Source organism: Canis lupus, chromosome 4 (genome assembly GCF_011100685.1).
Source record: "Canis lupus familiaris isolate Mischka breed German Shepherd chromosome 4, alternate assembly UU_Cfam_GSD_1.0, whole genome shotgun sequence".
Taxonomy (NCBI): Eukaryota; Metazoa; Chordata; class Mammalia; order Carnivora; family Canidae; genus Canis; species Canis lupus.
Genome location: NC_049225.1, coordinates 68,657,494 through 68,683,257, shown reverse-complemented (window position 1 = coordinate 68,683,257; position 25,764 = coordinate 68,657,494). Strand labels below are relative to the sequence as shown.

The 25,764-nt window shown below is 39.1% G+C and overlaps 1 protein-coding gene across 1 annotated transcript in view; it reads right to left on the bottom strand.

Moving 5' to 3' along the window:
* The window catches only part of OXCT1 (3-oxoacid CoA-transferase 1), a 134,450-nt gene that overhangs the window by 84,481 nt on the left and 24,205 nt on the right, over positions 1–25,764 (bottom strand). Inside the window, exons 5-7 of the mRNA XM_038535212.1 lie at positions 20,092–20,241; positions 15,811–15,917; positions 13,240–13,300 (exon numbers count right to left, since the gene is read on the bottom strand). Coding sequence (XP_038391140.1) covers positions 13,240–13,300; positions 15,811–15,917; positions 20,092–20,241 — 318 coding nt within the window. The remainder of the gene's footprint in view (positions 1–13,239; positions 13,301–15,810; positions 15,918–20,091; positions 20,242–25,764) is intronic.

The following is a 25,764-nucleotide window of genomic DNA, read 5'->3' as shown; positions in this document are numbered from 1 at the left end:
ATCCTTATAAAACCTAGTTCCCATCAATGTACATGTAAAATGCTACTTTATATATGTAAAAATATGAGCAAAGAAGAAAAATAAAAACATTTTGAGTGCAAACATAATGCCAAAAGCATTGAGGAAAAAAGCTATTAATAACTCAGCAGCTAAAATACTTTTCATAGCAGGAATGGATTTATAGAACGCCTTTAAAATTCAATTTAATACTTCCTTTGTTTCTAAAGGTCTAATTCCACTTCAGAGATTGGCCAATTCTCAAAATGAATGACAGTTTGTAAATTCCTCAAACGGAGAGAAATTTAAATTATACCAAAACTTTCTAATTCAACAGTTTTAATCCTGCAGCTTTTTATACTCAACCTGTATTTGTCTGAGTTTAGTAATGATGAATTTTTCTTCCCCGAGTTTTGTCTAAGCCAGCAAAGCTTTTCCAAAATTTAAAATGAAATTCTAAACTGAAAATAACTTTTTTACAATACAATGCAAAACTTGTATCCTTTCCCCCCAATTATTAAGGAAACTAAAATAGCTTCTTTAAACGAATAACCCAGCTCCCTTTCACAGAAAACATGGAAAAGGGTTCTTCACATTCCTGTTAAACTTCTTCCCTCCCATGAGATTTGTATTTAAAATTCTCTTCAAAGCAATTAAATGTGGACTTACTCAGTGACAGAAACACCACGTCCTCATACTAAATTTCAGAAACTGAATGAAAGACATTACCTCCATTCTTGGACATAAGTGGACTTGGTTTCTTTATGGAATGAACCACAGAGTCAAAAACCTTTACTTTCTAGCAGTTAAATTATTCTTGTTTTCTAATCTTACATTATTTCTCCCAAATTAAGCAATGGTTTCAAACCTTTTCATCTAAAAACAAACAAAATAAGACATACTTTTTTCGTGAGTTTGTAAAAATTCAGTAAGGCAAAGCTTTCATAAGGAAGCAGTGAAAACACACCTGCAGTCTAATTTATTTATATTTAACAGTGTGCTCCATCCTAAGGAATATGGAAAATATCTATTTTTGAACATTTAGTCGCTCTGATGTTTGCAGGCAGTGGTGTGCCCACGGTTGAACATAAATCATCCATGAATATCTGAGTCACTCTTTATTCATTTTGTTTCTCTTGCTCCCAAAAGAGTAACAAATGCTACTTTCATTCAAAAGAAGTCAAGATGGATAGTCAGCACAAGCAAGTTTCCTCAGGAACAAACTTTAGTTTTCAACCCAAACCAAAATATCTGAATCTTTTGAACAAAAGTACAGAAAGAGATAAGTAGGTCATTAATTAATGCTTCATTTAAAACATGACAGCTAAGAGAGTTCATCAATTTTTGAGCATATGCAACTTAGGCTTATGACAGATTTATAAGAACTTCCTTTCTCCAAGGTGTCCATGAGTTTCCCCTTAAAAGTCATCACAGTTTTTGAATGAAAGGATCAACATATTTAGAGTGATTATAACGAGCCTTAAATATTAGGGAATTTACTGATGATTAAAGCTAACAATATATTTGAAGCACAATCTAGGTTAGTTTTTTGATAACACAGTTAAGATTTTAGAAATTGGAGACGTTATGGAATTTTCATTCCCTTGGATCTCAAGAACTTTGGAAGACATGGAAAAGAAGGTGAGGCTTGCCAGCTGCCACCCACTGCAGAGTTCTAAAGCCACCCTCACTGGGTCAATGAGAACACCAGCAGTCATCAGAAGTTTACTGACTAAAGCAGCAGGAGGGATCAAGGTGGGAACATAACACTTGAGAACTTTAGAAAACATATTCAAATGCCCTTTTTCATCTGTGCTCAAAATAGACCCATTAAATGGGCAGACAGGAAATACTATAAAGAAGCTGGGATTCTAAAGTAATTTGTTCAAGGTCACTATGCTCGTGAGAGACAAAGACACAATTCTTAATCTCAAATTCTGTTCATAAAAAGAAAAAAAAAAAAGAAATATACTGAGTATACTGAGACTCCTAAGGGCTTAGTCCCAGGACTTCTTTCCCTAAATGGTCTTTTCCATTCCATGACTAATTATCGAATATATGTAGGTTAGTCCCAATAGTATAACCCCCTTCCAGACCTCTCCACTGAGCACTACACATACATGACTATGTGCACCTGCAAAGTTACCACCTGAATGTCTAAAAAAGCCAACTCAAGCCTAGCAGAATCCTTGCTTTTCCCCTTCCTCCAGGTTTCCTATCTCAGGAAGTGACACATCATTGCTCAAGAGTTAGAACAACCAGTCAATCTCTGCCTTTCCTCTACTTAGCACCCCATATTCAATGCAAGTTTGATAGATTCCTCTTGCACAATACTGTCCACCTCAATTCCCTATCTGCACTCCACCATCACCTCTTGCCTGAATCAGTGTAGACATCTCCTCACTTGTCACCCTGCCTCCCTTCATGTCATTGTAACCTCCATTCTACACATAGTACTTAAGCTACAATCATGACTCTTTCATTTGTGCTTAAGTCCAACCTCCTGTAAAATCCCACATACCTACCTACCTATGTTTTCAATTTTATAAATCTTCTTATTGATGAGCATCTCAAAAATAAAGCCTTGGTACTATGATTGCCTGCCAGTGGCAGATGGAGCATGGAAAGTCAAGACTTAAACCAAGTCTTCCAAGTGTGCTTATCATTTGGCCATTCAAGTTCCTAGTGATCTGTCCCCAGACACCTACCCATATCTCAGTTTTCTCATTTGTAATATTGTAATAAAACTGCTTCTCTTATGTCACCTGGTGATAAGAGGATCAAATGAGTTAATACATGTCAAAGGGCTCTGAAAAACATAAAGCATGACACAAACAGAAAGTGATATAAAAAGCATGCTACTGCAGAAATGCTACTCAAGTATGGAGTTCTCTGAGCTTCTGTTTAGAAGAAAGAGGAGTTAAGTTAAATCTAGCTAACCTAACAGACTTTTGCCTCTTGTCACTAGAACCCATTTAGGCTAGTTCCAGCCTTATCTATCCCTTCAAGAGGACTGATGCTATATAAGAAAACACATGGCAGCCCTGGTTAAATTCCAAATTTCCAGATTTACCTTACTAACAAATAAGAAATAACCAGATAAATATTAAATGTGTTTCTGACTAAAAAAACCAGGAAGCTAAAAGCCACTGTTCGGAAAGCTGAGAAAATCAACTTCAACAGGCTCAAAGTCTCTCTACTCTCTTCCTTCCTCTCTCTGGGATGCAGAGAGTACAATTCCACAGAAGAAGAAAGTCCAGGGCTGTAGGGCCCCTCCCAACACCATGAATAGAGGATGACTCCAACTCCAGACCATCTTCACAGCTTCTGGAAACTCTGCCGGTCGGCGGAGGCTGGAGTTGCATGCTGGACATGGCTCAGGTTGCAGAAATCCTGAGGTACCAACATTCACCTGGCTGTGCACTGTGTACACAAGAAACTGGCCTTCAAGTATGAGACAAGTTAAAAAGGCAGGAAAAGGCTAGACACTTCTAATAAAATCAGTCCAGATTCATGATAATACTAAAGTCAGATTTACTGACAAAAGCATTGAGATCTTAAAGAAAGTAACAACTGTGGGCAGATACACAAGCTCTTGTATTTGACCTCCCTTTCTTTATGGTTGTCTCCCAAAGGTCTGACAGATTAGATTGCACACTCATTTCACTACCACATAAATTCTTCAATTTAATTTTTCATTAATATTTTTCAAGCCAGTTATTATTCTATTTCAGTTCTACTTTAGCCCACTGCGTCTTTCAAGAAATAATACTGAGTGACATTTAAGACATTCAGACTACAGAAATGTAAATCATGCTGTGAACTAAGGTTTTGTAAACTTTTTCTGTAAAGTCCAGTTAATATTGTAGGCTTTGTGGACTCTGCCATATATTCTTTTTTAAATAACCCTCTAACAATATAAAAACATTCTTAGCTCTATGTGGTACAAAAAAGAGGCCACGGGCAATAGTTCTGCAACCCTTTTAAATAAGAGCTGTGAACTAACAGTGTATAGAACATACATAGTTACAATATAAATCAGTCTTTTCATTTAAAATGAATCATACTGGTTCCACAGGTTTCCTTTTCCTGAAGTAGGTACTAAACTAGGAATGTTTTATATTAGAGAAGGATGAGGAATACACCCTTATTATTTTTCGTGAGGCAAGAAATTCTGCCCAGATATTTTTTCTCCCCTCTCTAGGTGGTCATGGATAAAAAATGTTCACTAAGAATTAATGAATCATCCTTTAGAATATACATACTTACAGTAAAATGCGAAAGCCTACGTTCTACAGTGTAAGTTGATAAAATACAAATTTATAAAGCCTTAAAAATTATAAATAGATACAAAGTCAAAAAGCCAAAAATAGAATAAAATTCACCAATCCATCAAAATAATACATCCATCCATGTGTTATTAAATGACTTTCAGGATCTCTGCACTAACAATAAAAAATAGCACCAAAATTTTGTAAGGATAATGGCATACAAATGACTTGCTGTAATTGGTATTTCTACCCCACAATGCAATGAAGTCCATTGTACCTGAGATAATGGAACTCTCTTACACAGTTGCTACATTGTTACCAAGCAACAGGAAATAAAATGTCAGGATTAGCACTTGATTTAATATATTTTTATCATCAATAAACCATGTTTCTAGTCTGCTACTCTTCTGGATGCAAATGGTCATTAGTCTAAGAATTATATTTAGTAATCTATAAGGGTATACAAGAAAAAAAAAGGCAGTAAAGTTAATACCGGACATTCACCAAGTCCATTCTTTTTTAGTATTTACTGCTTCTTTGGTGGAAACAGCAGATATTAATATGAGTAATTCTACTTTTGAGGTAATTTTTGCCAAAGTACTCAACTACAATTTGTTAAATACATCTTTATTAGCATTCAGATATTTTCAAACCAATGTAGCATTTCATGAAAATTCAATGGTCTCTAATAGTCATGAATGATCTTTAAATACTTTAATAGTTTAAAATAAGTAGAGTTAATCAGTTCAGTCAGTTATGTAAGGACTGTATATCTGGTTAATAGCATAAGAACTTAGAGATACCTCTTTCAGAGTGATTTAGTAATAATTATAAAATGAAATACAAAGCATGAATAAAATCTTACAACAATAAAACTATGAGAGAAAGAAATGTAAATTAAAAGATCATATATAATTTAACAGGTCTAAAAACAAAAACTGATGTAAGTGATATCCACTGCTTATCACAACCATCTGAAAAGTTAACACCTGGGCAAGTGACTGCATTCTCCCTTAGGATCAAGGGTTGCCAGGGTTCATGGGGGTTGGAGGAAAGAGTTTATTCATTCTCTCTACATTGTATCAAACAGCTCTTTTACCTCCTCCCACCCTTTTTCAAAAAAGAATATGTGTCAAGTGTTCAACTCAACTGGTCCAGGTGGATGCTGTAAAGAGGATTGGCATAAATAGTTCCTGTCCTCATTCTAGTTAACTGAAGTAGAGCTTTACCAGGTAAATACTTAAGGGCAGTAAAAGACATTTAGCATATTATGCATCATACAGTGAATGTCAGACTTGACATTCCAGCCAAATTCTCATAAATATCATGCTTCCACATGTTAATCAGAGATTTGTATGTGTGAATGAATTCCATATGGGCAGGACCAGTAGTTGCCTGGGTATGGATGTGCTTGCTTGAAATTGAATCTAATGAGGTCTCTTAACTGGTTAGAAGTGCTTGTCTTAATACCCACCATTTGCTTCAACGTGGATGGAACTGGAGGGTATTATGCTGAGTGAAGTAAGTCAGTCGGAGAAGGACAAACATTATATGTTCTCATTCATTTGGGGAATATAAATAATAGTGAAAGGGAAAACAAGGGAAGGGAGAAGAAGTGTGTGGGAAATATCAGAAAGGGAGACAGAACGTAAAGACTGCTAACTCTGGGAAACGAACTAGGGGTGGTGGAAGGGGAGGAGGGCGGGTGGTGGGAGTGAATGGGTGACGGGCACTGGGTGTTATTCTGTATGTTAGTAAATTGAACACCAATAAAAAAAAAAAAAAAAAAAAAAAAAAAGAAGTGCTTGTCTTATGTGGAGAAAAGCTTTAATTTTTTTCTGTTTATACCTATGCTTTTTCTTTTTACGGTCTCTTGTACAAGTTATGAGTTTCACTGCTTTAGAAGCTGTAATATCATAAGGCATTAGCAATGTCAAGATTAAGAATAAAAGTCACTTAGGAGGAAAGGAATTATGTTTATCCCACAGGCATTTTTGTATTCTCTAAAGCAGGAAGGAAGATAACCAAAGACTCTAAAACATGGATACATTAATTGGCCTGCTTGGTGGAGATTAAATGTTCGTAGAATCCATTGAAGTGATTATGCCATTAAAATCCACTGTGTTCCCACCTTCTAATCGTAAAGTGAAATAACAACCAGTTTGATCACTTTTAAGATGATTCACAAGGAATCTCCAAACAGGGACAGAGTCACAAGAGCCAGGAGGCTCCAATCTCAAAATCATTCCCCATTCATCTCAGAGTTTTAAAGTCAGATTTAGGTCTAATCATCTCTTGAGAACTCTTACAAAGTGAACTAAAAATACAAATCATATTTCCCATAGCCTCAGAAGAAGCTATTGCTGTTACCCTCAAGAAAGCTACTCTCATGTAATGCTCCTCAGCCTGCTACCCTGCACTGAACGAGGGAGACTTCATCCCTACTCCTCCAACCCACCAGGAATGTTCTCGCCACAGGCTTTTCCACCTGCCACTCCTACTGCCTCGACTTCTTCCCCTCTGAGAGCTGCAGAGCTGGTGTCCTGACTTCCTGGGAGTCTCTAACCGAAGTCATTTCCCTGAGGCCTTTTACTGACCACCTTACCTAAAATTTCAGTTTCTTCTCCTGACATTTTATGTTCCTTTTCATGCTTTTTGTTTTTTTCTCCTTTACACATATCAACATATGGCATACCACGTACTTCCCTTCTGTTTTGTATTTCATGTCTATCTTGAGCATCAGAACGTAAGCTCCATTGAGAGCTGGGTTGTTTCTCTGTTTTGTTCACTGCCATACTTCCAGAACCTACAAGAGTGCCTGGCACATGAGAATTTCTGAACTTCCTTGAACTCTCCCTAAAATGGGGTTGATATAATGTCTGGTGCTTCTTTACAGATAATAAAGGAGGAGAAAAAGGGAGATGGGGATGTAGATGAGGCGGGTGTGATTATAGGCTGCCAGTCATTGCAGCTAAGGGGTACACTCAGGGGGCTTCCCTATTACTCTTCTTCTTACTGTTGTATAGGTTTATCATCCTTCATAATGAACATCAAAAACAAAAATTTGGGGGGGGGGGTGCCTGGGTGGCTCAGCTGGTTAAGTGTCTGCCTTCAGCTCAGGCCATGATCCAGGGTCCTGAGATTAAGCCCATCAGGCTCCCTGCTCAGTGGGGAATATGCTTCCCGCTCTGACCTGATCATGTTCTCTCTCTCTCTCACTCTCCCTCTCAAATAAATAAAATCTTAAAAAAATAAAGATCTAAAAACATAAAATATTTTTAAAAATTAATATCATTTATACTGCAATCAACCTTTGCCCTTCCTCACCCACCAATCAGAAACAACATGTATCTGCTCAGAAGAATGGCAGATGTGCCATCTTTTCCTCCAGTTAATCTCCTAAGGAGAGATGGCATGTGCCAAGCATTGGAACATAGAAGTCAGGGTTCCCAAGGCTTGCCTCTTTTAACAGAAGTCTTAGGATAGTGCTCTGGGAAATAATTTTCAGTATGTCCATAACCTTCCATCTTGGAGCATTGTTTTTTTAAAGCAAGGGACTGATAAAACACCATATTCCTGATAATGATTATAATTATGGCTGCAGGGGATGCAGGCAGATGAGGAGTATGAGCAATCTTCTAATTCTTACCTTAGGTGGGTTCGTAGGTGTTCAAAGTATTATTATGCTTCATAACCCACACAGGTTACATTTATACAACATTTGCATGCATCAAGTATATAATATAAGCAATTCTTTCATATGCAAATATATAAATATACAATAATGTGAATATAATAAAAAAATTTTTTTCAAACCATGATAATAAATATATTGCTTTACTAAAAGCTGAAATTAGCTAAACTAGAAGAGGCTTTGTATAAAATGTGCTGTCTTCTAACACCAGCCATGGCACAACCTGACGAAGCCAGCTGGGCTATTTCCGTCGCAGACAGCCTCAACAGCCTTCAGTGGCTGAGTCAGATGACCTTTTCTGACAGAGCCAGCATGCCAGGCTGCTTGCAGGAGACAAAAGCTCAACAGTCTCCTGAGTGAAGTACTCCAGCCCCTCCCCCTGAGTTTCCTATTATAAGTTGCTTTAAAAAAATGCAGGAATGGTCACTTTAAAGTAAAACCCAGGGTGGTGGGATAGGCACCCAAGAGACTGGCAGAGAGTTCTCACAGGGAATTGAGGAGCTAAGACGATCCCTACAAAAGCCAAATGAGTTCCCTTAGGAAGACGTGACAGTCCTCACTTCTCATTATACACACAGAATGCAATGCCAAGAGTCATCCTCTGGCTGGTTTTGCACTTAAACTTGTGAAGTTTATCAGGGAAGATGACTGCACCCACTCAAAGAGAAGGAGGTCCAGAAATAACACCATCTGGGCCAAAAAGAGAAACATCTTTCTGGCATGTGTGCCAATATGTGCACCCACTTGTACTATTTTTCCCAGTAGCAAACCAGTTCTTTAAGGGGATGGTGGCCAGGGGAGGGGGAGTACAGCTGACATTCACTACATTGCAACTTTGTGGTGAAGCATGCAAGTGGCTGCAGGTTTTAAGAAATATGAATGCAATATTCATATTGATTTTATTAAAGGAGAAAATACACACACTTGGTCACCTCACTGGCTTTATACTACTCACAAGCTTATGAAGAACACATCTGAAAGGGGAGACTTTTTGAAAAGGAGGAACATTCCCCTTCTAGAGAAACTGGAAATAACTCACTTTGAGGACAAATTTTATGCTCTCTTTAATTCAAGATAAACACTCTGGTTTACTTATTGATAGAAAATATTTACTGTAAATTAATTAGAGAAGAAACTATGAACAACAACAAAAGCAAGAGGTGACTTCTATGTTCCTTTGCCCCTCTGCTTCTAAAGCCAAAAACAATTTTGAGATGCCTAAGGGAACTATCATTAATATGTATTTATAGTTCTATCCTGACCTCCTTCAAACTCAAGTTACAGGATGTAAACAGGGAGAAAGGCTACAAAGGTGCCACACTGTGGAGCGGCACAGAGCTTCGGAAGACAGGCTCTAGCCCAGGCTCTGCTTCAGAAATGTCCTCTATTTCCTCCTCTGTAAGAGAAAGGAGATGTGCTAAGACTTCTAAAAAAGTTTTCGACTGTCTGAAACTACTAGAACAGATGTTCAATCACCGTATTTAGGGAAATTTGTGAAGAGCTGCAAGGTTCAGAGAAGCTACAAGATAGAACGAACCAAATTAAAGAATGAATGGTCCCATAGAGCAACTGATCACAAGATGAGGCTTCTCGCAAAGCCAACTCCGAGGTATATGGTCATGGAGGAGAAAAAGACCATGATCAGAATAACTGGCAAGGAAATACAAGAGACAGGAATAAATTTGCCAAAAACCTCTCCACTTGATTCTAATAGCATTGAAATGTACTACTCCTAGAGATTCAGTATCTTTCAAAAGTTTGAAAAGTCATCCATTTATGATTTGAGAACATTTCACAAAATAATGGAAAAGAACAGACACCCTGGAATCAATCTCTCTGTGTTTCTGTCTTGGGTCCACCTAGCTGTGTGACATCAGGTCACATATTTATCTGTAGTTTAGATAAATATTAAACTTATCACTTATCTCTGTACTTTAAAGACCTCATCTGTAAAATTAAGAATAATATTGGTTCCTACCTTTAAGAAAGACTATTATAAGACTTGCACAAGAGGCAGCCCAGGTGGCTCAGCGGTTTAGCGCCGCCTTCAGCCCAGGGCCTGATCCTGGAGACCCGGGATCGAGTCCCACGTCGGGCTCCCTGCATGGGAGGGAGCTTCTCCCTCTGCCTGTGTCTCTACCTCACTTTCTCTCTCTCTCTCTCTCTCTCATGAATAAATAAAATCTTAAAAAAAAATTACACAAATAATAATGCACATAAAGACTATAGCAGTGACTAATACATAATAAATACTTGATTAACAGTAGCTGTTATTATTTTATTATTGTTAATAACTAGCAGGCAAGAGAAAATATGGGTAATTTATGATTTCTGAAGATTCCTATTAAATACCACACTACAGAGACTAGCTCATAATCATCCATTCCACTAGGATCCCCATCAAATAAAGCAGGATAGGAAGAGATGTGATTTACAGAATCTGGGAGGTCAATGCAGGTAACAGTACACAGAACATAGCAAAGAAGAGGAGCTGCAGATCCAGGGTACTCACTAGACTTAGAATAACACAGACTTAGAAGTCACAAAGTCAAGATGGAATTTTCACATCAGAAAATATTCCATCTACTCACCATTCACAATTCCAAATGATTTTCCTCTTTTGAGAACACAGTTCTTATAACTCAGGTTATGAGCATTCGGATCTCTTCTATTATTGAGCTTATGATAATCCATTATCTAAAAGCTGTTTTGCTTAGATTCCTAAGCTAGAATGACAAATTAGATTTCATCTTCATCACTCTAACTAAGCTCTGTCCAATCAAACTTTTCACAGTGGTAATGTTCTAGATCTGTGTTGATCAAAACAGTAGTCACGGGGCACCTGGCTGGCTCGCTGACTGAGTGTCTGCCTTCGGCTCAGGGTGTGATCTCAGGGTCCTGGGATCAAGTCCCACATCAGGCTCCCCATAGAGAGCCTGCTTCTCCTTCTGCCTATGTCTCTGCCTTTCTTTCTCTCATGAATAGATAAAACTAAAATCTTAAAAAAAAAAAAAAAAAAAAAAACAGTAGTCACTAGACATATGCAGCTACTGAAGAGAAAATGAATTTTACTTTGTTTAATTAATTAAATTCAAATGTCACATGTAACTAGTGGCCACCATGCTGGACATTGCAGGCATAGTTAATTGAGAGTGGCTGACTGAAGTCTCATATTGAAAAGGATCCCACAGTGAGTCTGGGTCTAGCAAAAAAGAGTGCACTGACCGAGATGTCTGTTCTCAGACAAGGGGAATAGCCTTTACCATATTTGCAGGTTTGGTTAAAGGAATTCATCTCCTTTCCCTTATGCCAAAAAAAAAACAAAAAACAAAAAACAAACAAAAAACCTCTTCTCTTTTCTACTATCTACAGTGATTCTCAGACATGAGAGGGTCATTTTCTGTTCCTAGAAGAAACAAGATTGGCTAAAAGAAGCAGAAAGAAGCAGAAAGAAGCAGAAAGAAGCAGAAGAAGGAGGAGGAGGAGGAGGAGGAGGAGGAGGAGGAGGAGGAAGGAGGAGGAAGGAGGAAGAAGGAGGAAGAAGGAGGAAGGAGGAAGAAGGAGGAAGAAGGAGGAAGAAGGAGGAAGAAGGAGGGAGAAGGAGGAAGAAGGAAGAAGAAAAAAGAACTTCAGCCAGGACAATGCATAATGCCCTTGGTACTCAGAGAAGGAATATTAGTTCCAGGAAGTATTACAGAAGTAAAATCAATAGGGTTAAACTACCAGTTATTTTAAGCTATGTTATAGGCTTTTCTTCAGTGATATTATATGTGTGTGTGTTGTGTGTGTGTGTATGCATGTGCGCGCATGTGCCATGGACAGGTCATTAAGATGATTCAATTTATTTAAAAAAAAAAAGATTGCATAGTGAGAGTAAAACACATTGTCCATTTTGAATGCAAAAAATATACTAAAGCTGTTGCAAAAGAAACCACCATGCCTAGGTCGAAAGTACCACATCCTCCAGAACTTTAAAAATAATACATTTTACTTTCCAAGAGAAGAACAGAATTCTAACATTTGATTTTTCAAAAATACCACGGTACTGCCTCCATGAAATATCATCTTGGCCAAATGTATGCAGGAGTCAAAAGATGTCACACATGACACTACCACCACGAGAAAAACCATGAACATATATTCTCATTTCCAGATCCCATGATAGGTTTCTATAAAGCTCTCCCAAAGACGGGTCCCCTGGGTGGCTCAGCTGGGCGTCGGCCTTCCACCCAGGGTGTGATCCTGGGGTCCCCGGATCGAGTTCCGCATCAGGCTCCCTGAATGGAGCCTGCTTCTCTCTCTGCCTGTGTCTCTGTCTCTGTCTCTTATGAATAAATAAAATCTTTAAAAAAAAAAAAAAACAAACAAAAAACTCTCCCAAGGAGAAGTTAACTCAAACTCATGAAAATTTGGCTCCAAGGTGATTCTCAAAGCCTCAAGTTAAGAATCATTTTGGAATCTCCTTTCAGGTTCAAATACATATAATACAAAATGTCAGGGTTTAGGTATAAGCAACCTAGATTTATCCCAGAGCTTTAACCCTAGAAAGGCTCCAGAATTAGTCATGTCTCTGCCACACACCATGAGATGCCCAAAGAAGAGTCAGTTCCTTAATTCAAATGCTCCAAACAAAACAACATCAAAGCAATTACTTATACTACCCTCCTTCTTCTTTAAAGAATTCACGGTATCAATTACAATAAGATAATGATATAAATTACTATTTTTCTGGGATTCTGTATATAAAATAATGATATAACTTACTATTTTTCTGGGATTCTGTATATAAAAATCCATCTTGCAATTTTACCCAAAGAGGAGCATTTTACTCAAGTACCAAAGGACTGTTATAAACTAGTCAGTCTCAGGGGCACCTGGGTGGCTTAGTTGGTTAAGCATCTGCCTTCAGTTCACGTCATAATCCCAGGGTTCTGAGATCGAGCCCCACATCAGGCTCTCTGCTCAGTGAGGAGTCTGCTTCTCCCTCTCCCACTCCCAGTGCTTGTGAGCTCTCTCGCTGTCAAATACATAAATAAAATCTTAAAAAAAAAAAAAAAAAAAGCTGGCTAGTTTCATGACTTGATCCCAAAAAAACTAATGTTACAGTAAAATTTCAAATATTACATATTTAAATAGACTCCTTCAATATCCAAATTTAAAAGTGGCCATTGTTTATCTTTCAGAAAACACATGAACTGTTATAAATTTTCTAAACTAATACATAACAGCAAGTTTAAAAAGCAACCTCTGGAAAACAGAAATGACCTCTTCTCTTACCTCTACTACTGTGGTTTCTGCAGCTTTGCACATCGGCAAATTGAAATTTCTTGCACTTTTCCTATATTAGGAGGAAAGAAAACCAAAAATAAGAAGAGTTTCTCTCAGCTTTGATTACAGATTAAAAGAATTTCTATAAACTACAATCTTAAGATCTTTTAAAAAGAATGTATTATATTTTTCCTAAGTGTTAATTTTATAAATAAAAATAATGGCCCCATTTCATTCAATTATACCTTTTATGGGGTTGAAGGAAAGAGGGACTATTTTTCATATTCTAATATAGATTACATTCAGAAAGATAAAAAAGATATTAATAAATCTCATTTAAAACTAATTTGCCTAAATCTTTTAACCGGGTGCCACTTTATTTCTATAGTTATATATTTCACTAAACTTGCTCTTGTTAAAATATTAAGAAAGGTAGCAAGGGCTTTGTATGAGAAGGCATAGTAATTATATTCTCTATTAAAGAGAAATCTATTGCTGAAATAAAATGAAACATTCACTGGTAATGCGTGAGTCATCTATAAAGATCATTCTGGGGGACCAATTTCTAATGAAATTTTTTGAAGTGCAACACCCACATCAGACCCTGAGGTGTAAAAATTTCAAGAAAGTGACAATTTTGCTGATGGTTTTGCACTCAAGTTCTTAAATTAATGCACCACCACCATCCATAAAAAAATTTAATATACTTTTTGTTTCTGAGAGTGTAAGTCGATAAAAAAACTTACATGATAAAGGAAAATAAGTTATCTCTCTCTTTTACTAGCTCTTTTAGGCCACCAATGTTTATCTCACTTAGATTCAAGAATAAATATAAAGACAGGTGTGTCCCTGAGAGAGAAGTCCTTGGGTACTTTCTTTCACAAGTTGCTATGTTGGATTCCACTAGATGTCTGGCATGCCCAACATCAAAACCCCCAAGGGCAGTGTGGCCAGAGGCAAGGCTGTGCAGGGCTGTCCTAATGATGGCCTAGATAGACATTTTACCAGTTGTCCCATTAGAAGTGAAGGTCATCCTAGAAACCAGTATCTTGGGACGCCCAGGTGGCTCAGTGGTTAAGCATCTGCCTTCAGCTCAGGGTGTGATCCTGGAGTCTGGGGATCGAGTCCCACGTCAGGCTCCCTGCATGGAGCCTGCTTCTCCCTCTGCCCGTGTCTCTGCCTCTCTCTCTCTGTCTCTCATGAATGAATAAATAAAATCTTAAAAAAAAAAAAAAGAAAACAAAGAAAGAAACCAGTATTTTAAGAATTTAAGTCACTTGACCATTGCTGATGAGCAGTCTTATCTCCTGTCAATAACCACAGGCATAAGTCAATGATGGGAAGAGCCCTTGTGCAGTCTTTAGATATCAGAGCCAGGCAGTGAAACACATGATAAATTCATGGAAACAGTTTAAATAGTTCATTTCCATTTGCTTCTATTACAATTTCATTAATCTTTTTAAAAAAGCAACTTAACTTTGCAAACATTACACCAAGATGTCAAATAAGGCAGACATGAGGCAAAATGAGTACCTGCCAAAATCAGTTGTAACCAAAACCTGGCTGAATTCAAGAAACTAAATATAATATTGACATCATATAAGGTCTTCAGAAATGAACAAAACAACATGAGGGTAGTCACTGAGAATTTAACTATGATCTCACCAAAGGTGCATTTGGTAAAGATAAACATTATTACCAAAACAGTAAATAACCATATTATAAGAAACAAAATTATTTCTGTAACCTAACCAGCAAAGTCTTCAAGACCAAACATTTTGGAAAACTTGTATGTATATTTTCAAAAATACTGTTTATTTTGTGGAAAAATAAATAAATAATTTTTGGAAAACTTGTATGTGTATATTCAAAAGTACAATTTTCAAAACCATATAATGTATAAATCTAAGATACTAAATATTTGGTATTTAATACGCTTAGGGTAATCAAAAGATCTTGAAATCTATTAAGCCTGTGGTTTAATATCTGTGGCTATCCAAATAACAAGAATGAAAGTTGAGCATTATCCAGATTAATCAACTTTTCAGATAGAACCTACAGAAGTATTTCTTAGTAGACACCAACAGGACTAGAAAAGAAGCGACCTAAATGGTTGTTAGCAAGATCTTTCCAGAATATCAAAAAAATTTAGGCATTTTACCTTAATGCATATTAATAACAATTTCAAAATTAAATACAATTGTGTGCTTTTCTCACATTTGCTAAGTACATCTTAACACTTAACTTGTCCTGGCAACTAAAATACCACATGGAAAAATAGTTTGTATGTGACTATATACAAGAGTATTTAGATTCAAAATAGCTTACAAGCAGTACAATGTGGGCCCCAACCAATTAGAACAGATTTCCACAAGTACACCACATCACCAAGACTGCACAGCAGTAGCCTTGCACACACATACATATGCTGACAGGTGGGCCTGTTTGATCGTAAGCCACTTTTTAAATAAGTTTTTAAACACCAAACACATCAATATATCCATTTTTGTAATCATAATTTAGGAAATGTAAAGTTGCTGGAATGCATTTCATTCAAATTTTTTAAAACCATCATACTACCTGAAAATCACATTTCCTGCTTGGTCTGCCTTCCAGGCTTTCACCAAAGCAAAATCTCCTGTAATTGCTTCTTCCAAAATAAAATGCTGACCATTAAACTCCCTCACCTGCAGGAGACAAAGAGGGCATTGTCAGGTATTTGCAGGAGTTCCAGTTGGCCATGGTTATATGCTCTGACAGAAGCAGACAATAAGGATACAAATCTAGTCAGAGAAGGTTTCTCAGAGAGAGAACAATCTAAATGGAGATCTCAAGGATGACTAGTGGTAGGCAACTAGGATTTAGTCAAAGTGGCGGAAGAGGAACTGAGGGAACAGCATATGCAAAGACTCAGCAGCAAGAAAGAGCTTGGTAAACTTGAGGAACTAGAAGTTCTACATGCTTAAGGCATAGACTGTAGGTTAGCACTCATTTTATTATTTGTGTGCATAAGTTATATATACAGAACATGAAAAATAGCCCATCTTTCCTTCCACTTCAGGGGAGGGGGAACCAAAACTATGTAAGCTGCATAAAATGGCCAATGTATTTTGAACACAAAATAGTTACAAAAATCTATTCATCTCTCCTAATTAATCTATAACCATCTGTTGAAATTTTAATTGGAATTCCCAGAATTTGCAGATAAAACTGGAGAACTGATATACTATAACTTTCCACCTGTGAGCAGAGCATATGCCCACGTTTTTTGAAGTCTTCTTTTACCTCTTTGAATTGCTTTTAATTTTTCCCAAAAAAGCTTTGTATATATTTTCTTTAGGTTTATTCATAGGCACTTCATGGTTTTTGATGCTACTATGAGTATTCTATGTTCTTCTATTATACCTCCTCTTCTGTCATTACTGGTTTAATGGATGCTATTGATTTTTGTATGTGCATTGCCTTTTAATTGTACTACAGATAGAGGCGGAAGAGGGGAGAGGAATCATAAAGTAAAACTATGCCATGGCATTTTGTTCCTCTTTTCTTCTCAGGGATTTAGCTCTGGGATTTCAAACAAAGAAGAGAGGAAACAACGCCAATACTACACATCCATCCTACACATGACTGGAGCCTGGGAAGGCATAGCTCCATCCTCGTTCGTACTGCACCCTCTAGTGGACAAACAGCATGCATACCAGGGGAAGCTTCGGGAGAAAGTTTGGTGTATTGACTTTTCTTCAACTATGGTTTAAAGCAGAAATCCTTTCTTAAAGAACAGCTTCCTTAAAGACCTTACCCCACTTTCCAGTGAATTTATGGGATCATTGAATAAGGAGAATCTTATTAACATGAAATTTAGACAAATCATATTAAAGATATTTATAAACTGTACATCAATACGTAGCTTTTTAAAGAGTTTTATGTATTTCAAAGCCATTACTGCCAACACCAATGATGACTGATGACAGGTATGTTATATTGTATACAGATCTAGAAAACTTCATAAAGATCTAAATATATGCTAATCCAAGGCAATGTGAAAAAACTGACTTTTTTTTTCCTATTCCAATTATAGCATTTCCTGATGGATCTACAAACCAGCAGCTGCTTATGCCAGCCATTCTAAAATTTTAAAACAGGGAAAGGATTGGTTTTGTCATACTGGCTATTACACTCACTTAAAAGAGTTGTAGGTTTCCTGGTCACCACTTCCCCCTTTTTTTCAGCCCTTTCTTGTATCCATTCCAATCAAATTCTCACCAATGCAGAAAAAATCCTCTCTTTCAGAAAAATTCTTTAAGGTCACCAATGACCTCCATGTTTCTAAAGCCAATGTCCCACTTCTCACTCTGACACAACTGATAACTTCCTTTTTTGTAAAATTTCCCTTGTCTTTCAAGTTACTAGATTCCCCTTGCTTTTCTCTTCACTTACTAAACATTTTCCCATTCTTCTTTGCTGCTTCTTTTCCTCTTCCCACTTCTTAAATGCAAAGGAGGTATCCACTGCCTGTAATCCAGCCCTAGACACTCAGCTAGTCCCACAGATTTAAAGATGCTGAAGACTCCAAAGCTCTAAACTTCCAGCTCTAAACCCTCCCCAAGCTGGAGACAAGCTGGAGACTACTGAGCAACTTCTGCTGAAGTCTAGAGGATGTCTCAAATACATCCAGTCCTAGACAAGGCTCTTGGATTACTCCCATACGTTGTCCATCTCATAAGCAGCATGCATGGTTCTTGTTCTTCCTCATGCCCCACAACCAATGCATTGGTAAATCAACATATGTCCTGATTCCAACCACTTCCCACAAGCTCCACTGTTAACCACTTCAGTCTAAACCACTTCCTTGCCCACCTGGGTCAATACAACAGCGTCTTAATCTCTCTCACTGCTTCTGCTCTTGGAACCTTCCCAAAAACTCTCCACCTGGCAGCCACAGTGATCCCTCCAAGATGTAACTCAGACCACTTCATTCTCCTGTCTGTGAACTCTCTACTGTGCCCTCACCACTCAGTAAAACCCAACTCATGTGATCTGGCTCTCACACCTCCCCCCTTCAGCCTCTCATCTTACTGCTCTCTGCCTCATTCATTCTGTTCTTGTCTTGCTGCCCTGCTGTTCTACAAACAGGGCTAGCCTGCCTCAGGACCTTGTCCTTCCTCTTCCTTCTGACCAGAGCACAACCCTATAATCTTTGCTCACTCATTCTCCTGTTTTATTCAGATCTCTATCAACTGTCACTTCCTCAGAGAGGTTTCCCCGTACCCAATCTGGAACACCACTTCCCTGGCCAGTGAGCATGCTCTCTGCCCTTACCCTACTTGATTTTTCTTCACAGCACTTTTGTTATTAACAAAATATGTTTATGAATTCATTCTGTTAGTTCCTCCACTAGCAGGCACACTTGGTCTAGATCATCACCCTTTCTAACTATACTTGGGCCAGTGCCTGACAAAAAGTAGGATCTCAGTAAATACCACTGAATTAAAAGATTTACTCACCTCCTCTTCCTACCATAAGTAGGAGAAATAAAGAGCTAACAACAATCATTTTAAGAAATTATTTGTCATGTTCCTAGGTAATTCAGATAAAAGTACAAAACTACTAGATTTGTGCATCTGACTCCAGGCAAAGATGAATCCAGGCATTCAGGACAGACTCTAGTCTATCCTATGTTTTCCCAGGGTGAGCTAACGCTCTAACTTCTAGCAAACTCTCAAGGTATTAACCCAATTTTTCTAGGCATCATTATCTACATTACTAAGATCCATTTTAATAATTAGGCTCCTGTCTTATTTCCCAAAAACTTTTTAAACCCCATTAGGCAGTAAAGAGAGAAGCAAGATAGAATATTAAAAAAAATGTTAATCAAAGCTTTGAGTCAATATAGGTCACTCTAAGCAGAAAGGCAAAGCTCCAGATGGAGGACACTGCTAGAGACAAACGCTGAACAGCAAGGGGCATGTTCGATGACCTTTTATCTTCTCTCATAACATGGAGGTGCAGAGCTAACATCCCTATAACCAAAAAAAAATTTTATAAAAATCGCTATAAGCAAGTGGTTTAAGAGATCCTTTGATTATGAAGCTGTCATTTCCTTTGAGCTATGCACAGTATTTCTGCAGCCTACACTAACACTCTTGAGCTGTGTGGCCAGGAAGAAGGGAGAAGGACTAAAATTATAGTAATGGAATACTGGGCTGTGTAATTTTTACAGCTGGCTCAAATCTGAGTTTCTCAAGTATCTATCTAGAGGTCTGTTCTTTTCTAATATGTGAGTGAAATTACCTGGTAGAAAGATACGCCAACCTCCCCAGCACTTTAAATAAAACTAAATTATTCAGTTAGCTCAAGTATGTCCAGTATATAAAATGAAGGACAAATGCTCTATTTTATTATGTAATTACAACTGCCCCTGGCTTTTCGAAATGGTAAACAAACTTGTGATGTCTTTGGTTTTTTCTTCCTCCTTCATCCACATCCAGAAGGGGCTTGAGAATAAAAGTTTACTATGATACAATGATATATCTACTCTCTTTTTCACATAAGCATAATCAAAAGTTATAAATCCTCCTACATTTGTTAAAACCTACCATAAAACTAATCTTGACTCACACATACTTATATGGATTACAGTTTTGTTTCTTCTCATTTATTTATTCTGGTTTCTCTGTGTGATTTTAATTACTGGCAGATGCTCTGTTTTAGCTAGAAACTGTACCTAGCATATGCACATAAATGAAAGACAGTGTCTCTTCTCACACAGAGGTGATTTTATCCTGTCTACCCACTGAGTCCACCTGGAAGTCTACGCTGAAAGAGGTATCCCAGTGTTACCTGGATGCGGGTACTTCTTACCTCTCTGGGCTTACTGGCAATGGCAATGCTGCCATCTTTGTTGTATTTGATCGGGGACCCTCCTTGTTGCACCAGGGTCCCATACCCGGTGCTGGTGTAAAATGCAGGAACTCCAGCCCCACCTGCACGAATCCGCTCTGCAAGCGTGCCCTGCAAGTGAGCAACCAACACATCATAAGAAGTTCATTAAGTGTACTTCTGTATGTGGATATAGATACATTTACAGACATGGTTCCTTTCTCTAGAAGTTTAGCATTCTAAATAGTACCTAGCATTGCATATTAGTGTATTTCACTAACTATATGCTAGATTAGTTGAAAACAAGTATTGTTCCTCTAGATAACAATCTCTCAATTCTTAATCCACATTCAAATGTAACTCCTTCTTTGTATAATTGTGTTCACAGCTTTCTGGTCTCCCACTGCTCTCCTGACATCATATTCTATGTCAATCTGTTTGTAATATTTTAAAATTAATTTTCAAATCTGAAGTATGTCACTTTAACCATATGTATTTTAAAACATGTGCTTAAATTTTGTGTTTTACTGTGTGACATATGTACGTATATAGCCTGACCTTATCATGAATAACACTACCGTTATTATAAATAATAATGTAATAAGTTCATTTACTTAGAGTTTATTCTAAAACATTCTTATAAGCATTTTATCTACTACATTATCTGACTAATGAAAAATCCAAAGTTAGGCGAAGAGTACAGCTAATTTGGTTTCTAAAAGCTAAGAGTATTTCAAATTTTATCTCAGAGTAGAATGTACTGTTTGCAAAGTTTTTTGCACCTTTTTTTTGATCATCTTTACCCCCTCCCTAGGTAACAGTGATTCAAACCTGATTTCCTAGCTCTCTCTCACCTCTAACTGCTTTCCCATTGGGGAATAACTCTGGCCCTGAATATTTCCTAACACCCACCCTAACATTGAAACCTGTTTTGGTCTAATTACATCATATTCACACTACATAACTGTCTGGTCAATCAATAATAAGAATTGGTTTCAGTATTAGTAATAGTATGTTAAAATTATCTCAACCTGAAAACAATTTTCTACTTTAACTGGGTCCTTTAAATACTAAATTTAAAGCAGAAACTAAAAGATGGGATTTCAGACACAGAGTCATCAAAGTGGGTGGGATAATCTGGGGAAGGCAGGATATGAGGCATAACTGACAATCTTCCAGCCAACAGCTTCTCTATTCTATCTAATAGAGATAACTCTGTTTTGTACTGTATTTTGAGTTAATAACATACATAAAATTAAATAATCAAGTCAACCATAACAACCCTCCCTACTGTAAGATATTTTTTATGTCTACCCTCCTTGAATACTTTGTCTCTGTCCCATTTGGCAAAGACCTAAAAGTGGACAATTTCTGGGCAGCCTGGGGGGCTCGCCTTTGGCCCAGGGCCTGATCCTGGAGACCCGGGATGGAGTCCCTCGTCGGGCTCCCTGCATGGAGCCTGCTTCTCTCTGCCTGTGTCTCTGCCCCTCTCTTTCTCTCTCTTTCTCTCTCCCTCTCTGTCTCTCATGAATAAATAAAATCTTAAAAAAAAAAAAGTGGACAATTCCAACATAGAGGCTCCCTGCAGTTACCACCAACCCCTACATGCAAATCCCAAAGAGAATCCTATTCCTTACCATTTTATCAACACTTTTCTGGCTCACAGGCTGCAAAACAAGTTATCAGAGCCAATGTTTATTTACCTGCCACTAAGACAGGGAAAGAGACACTGACGTCTCTAAGCTTAAAGAAGGAATATAAACGAGGGGCTCTTGGGTGGCTCAGTGTTTCAGCGTCATGATCCTGGGGTCCTGGGATCTAGTCCTGCACTGGGCTCACCGCAGAGAGCCTGCTTCTCCCTCTGCCTGTGTCTCTGCCTCTCTGTGTCTCTCATGAATAAATAAATAAAATCTTAAAAGGGAAAAAAAAAGGAGGGATCCCTGGGTGGCTCAGTGGTTTAGCACCTGCCTTCGGCCCAGGGAGTGATCCTGGAGTCCCGGGATCTAGTCCCACGTCGGGCTCCCTGCATGGAGCCTGCTTCTCCCTCTGCCTGTGTCTCTGTCTCTGCCTCTCTCTCTCTCTCTCTCTCTGTGTCTTTCATGAATAAATAAATAAAAATCTGGGTAAGGGGCAAGATGGCGGAAGAGTAGGGTCTCCAAATCACCTGTCTCCACCAAATTACCTAGAAAACCTTCAAATTATCCTGAAAATCTATGAATTCGGCCTGAGAACTAAAGAGAGAACAGCTGGAATGCTACAGTGAGAAGAGTTCGCGCTTCTATCAAGGTAGGAAGACGGGGAAAAAAGAAGTAAAGAAACAAAGGCCTCCAAGGGGGAGGGGCCCCGCGAGGAGCCGGGCTGAGGCCGGGGCGAGTGTCCCCAGGACAGGAGAGCCCCTTCCCGGAGACGCAGGAGCTGCACCGACCTTCCCGGGGGAAAGGGGCTCCCAGGGAGTTGGAGCAGGACCCAGGAGGGCGAGGATGCCCTCGGGCTCCCCGGGACAGTAACAGAGCAACTGCGCGCCCAGGAGAGTGCGCCGAGCTCCCTAAGGGCTGCAGCGCGCACGGCGGGACCCGGCGGGACCCGGAGCAGCTGAAGGGGCTCGGGCGGCGGCTCTGCGGAGGGGGCTGCGCGGCCCCGGGAGCAGCTCGGAGGGGCTCGGGCAGAGGAAGAGGCTCCGTGCGGAGGGGCCTGCGCGGTTCCAGGAGCAGCTCGGAGGGGCTCGGGCGGCGGCTCCGCGGAGGGGGTTGCGCGGCCCGGGAGCGCGAATCCACCGGCGCAGGCCCCGGAGCACAGGGCGCCGGGACACAGCCCAGGATCCGGCCTCCCCCGGGACAGGCAGAGGCCGGGAGGGCCCAGGACAGCGAGGACGCTCCTGCCCCAGCTGAGCAGATCAGCGGCCCCGCCCCGAGCCTCCAGGCCCTGCAGACGGAGAGCTCCGGAGTTCCTGCGGGGGCTGAATCCAGGGCTCCAGAGCTGGCCCCGCCACTAGGGCTGTTGCTCCTGGGGCTTCACGGGGTAAACAACCCCCACTGAGCCCTGCACCAGGCAGGGGCACAGCAGCTCCCCCAAGTGCTAACACCTGAAAATCAGCACAGCAGGCCCCTCCCCCAGAAGACCAACTAGACTGACTGACAACTTCCAGGGGAAGCCAAGGGACTTAAAGTACACAGAATCAGAAGATACTCCCCCGTGGTTCTTTTTTTTTTTTTGCTTTTTGATTTGTTTCCTTCCCCCACCCCCCTTTTTTCTCCTTTCTTTCTTTTTCTTTCTCTTTTTCTTTTTTTTCTTCCTTTTTTTTCTCTTTCTCTTTTCTTTCCTTCTTTCTCTCCTCTCTTTTTCTCCTCTTCCCAATACAACTTGCTTTTGGCCACTCTGCACTGAGCAAAATGACTAGAAGGAAAACCTCACCTCAAAAGAAAGAATCAGAAACAGTCCTCTCTCCCACAGAGTTACAAAATCTGGATTACAATTCAATGTCAGAAAGCCAATTCAGAAGCACTATTATACAGCTACTGGTGGCTCTAGAAAAAAGCATAAAGGACTCAAGAGACTTCATGACTGCAGAATTTAGAGCTAATCAGGCAGAAATTAAAAATCAATTGAATGAGATGCAATCCAAACTAGAAGTCCTAACGACTAGGGTTAACGAGGTGGAAGAACGAGTGAGTGACATAGAAGACAAGTTGATAGCAAAGAGGGAAACTGAGGAAAAAAGAGACAAACAATTAAAAGACCATGAAGATAGATTAAGGGAAATAAACGACAGGCTGAGGAAGAAAAACCTACGTTTAATTGGTGTTCCCGAGGGTGCGGAAAGGGCCAGAGGGCCAGAATATGTATTTGAACAAATTCTAGCTGAAAACTTTCCTAATCTGGGAAGGGAAACAGGCATTCAGATCCAGGAAATAGAGAGATCCCCCCTAAAATCAATAAAAACCATTCAACACCTCGACATTTAATAGTGAAGCTTGCAAATTCCAAAGATAAAGAGAAGATCCTTAAAGCAGCAAGAGACAAGAAATCCCTGACTTTTATGGGGAGGAGTATTAGGGTAACAGCAGACCTCTCCACAGAGACCTGGCAGGCCAGAAAGGGCTGGCAGGATATATTCAGGGTCCTAAATGAGAAGAACATGCAACCAAGAATACTTTATCCAGCAAGGCTCTCATTCAAAATGGAAGGAGAGATAAAGAGCTTCCAAGACAGGCAGCAACTAAAAGAATATGTGACCTCTGCAAGAAATTTTAAGGGGGACTCTTAAAATTCCCCTTTAAGAAGTAGTTCAGTGGAACATTCCACAAAAACAAGGACTGAATAGTTATCATGATGACACTAAATTCATATCTCTCAATAGTAACTCTGAATGTGAACGGGCTTAATAACCCCATCAAAAGGCGCAGGGTTTCAGACTGGATAAAAAAGCAGGACCCATCTATTTGCTGTCTACAAGAGACTCATTTTAGACAGAAGGACACCTACAGCCTGAAAATAAAAGGTTGGAGAACCATTTACCATTCGAATGGTCCTCAAAAGAAAGCAGGGGTAGCCATCCTTATATCAGATAAACTAAAATTTACCCCAAAGACTGTAGTGAGAGATGAAGAGGGACACTATATCATACTTAAAGGATCTATTCAACAAGAGGACTTAACAATCCTCAATATATATTTCCCGAATGTGGGAGCTGCCAAATACATAAATCAATTATTAACCAAAGTGAAGAAATACTTAGATAATAATACACTTATACTTGGTGACTTCAATCTAGCTCTTTCTATACTCGATAGGTCTTCTAAGCACATCTCCAAAGAAACGAGAGCTTTAAATGATACACTGGACCAGATGGATTTCACAGATATCTACAGAACTTTACATCCAAACTCAACTGAATACACATTCTTCTCAAGTGCACATGGAACTTTCTCCAGAATAGACCACATATTGGGTCACAAATCGGGTCTGAACCGATACCAAAAGATTGGGATCGTCCCCTGCATATTCTCAGACCATAATGCCTTGAAATTAGAACTAAATCACAACAAGAAGTTTGGAAGGACCTCAAACACGTGGAGGTTAAGGACCATCCTGCTAAAAGATGAAAGGGTCAACCAGCATATTAAGGAAGAATTAAAAAGATTCATGGAGGGATCCCTGGGTGGCGCAGCGGTTTGGCACCTGCCTTTGGCCCAGGGCGTGATCCTGGAGACCCGGGATCGAATCCCACGTCGGGCTCCCGGTGCATGGAGCCTGCTTCTCCCTCTGCCTGTGTCTCTGCCTCTCTCTCTCTCTGTGACTATCATAAATAAATAAAAACTTAAAAGAAAAAAAAAAAAAGATTCATGGAAACTAATGAGAATGAAGATACAACCATCCAAAATCTTTGGGATGCAGCAAAAGCAGTCCTAAGGGGGAAATACATCGCAATACAATCATCCATTCAAAAACTGGAAAGAACTCAAATACAAAAGCTAACCTTACACATAAAGGAGCTAGAGAAAAAACAGCAAATAGATCCTACACCCAAGAGAAGAAGGGAGTTAATAAAGATTCGAGCAGAACTCAATGAAATCGAGACCAGAAGAACTGTGGAACAGATCAACAGAACCAGGAGTTGGTTCTTTGAAAGAATTAATAAGATAGATAAACCATTAG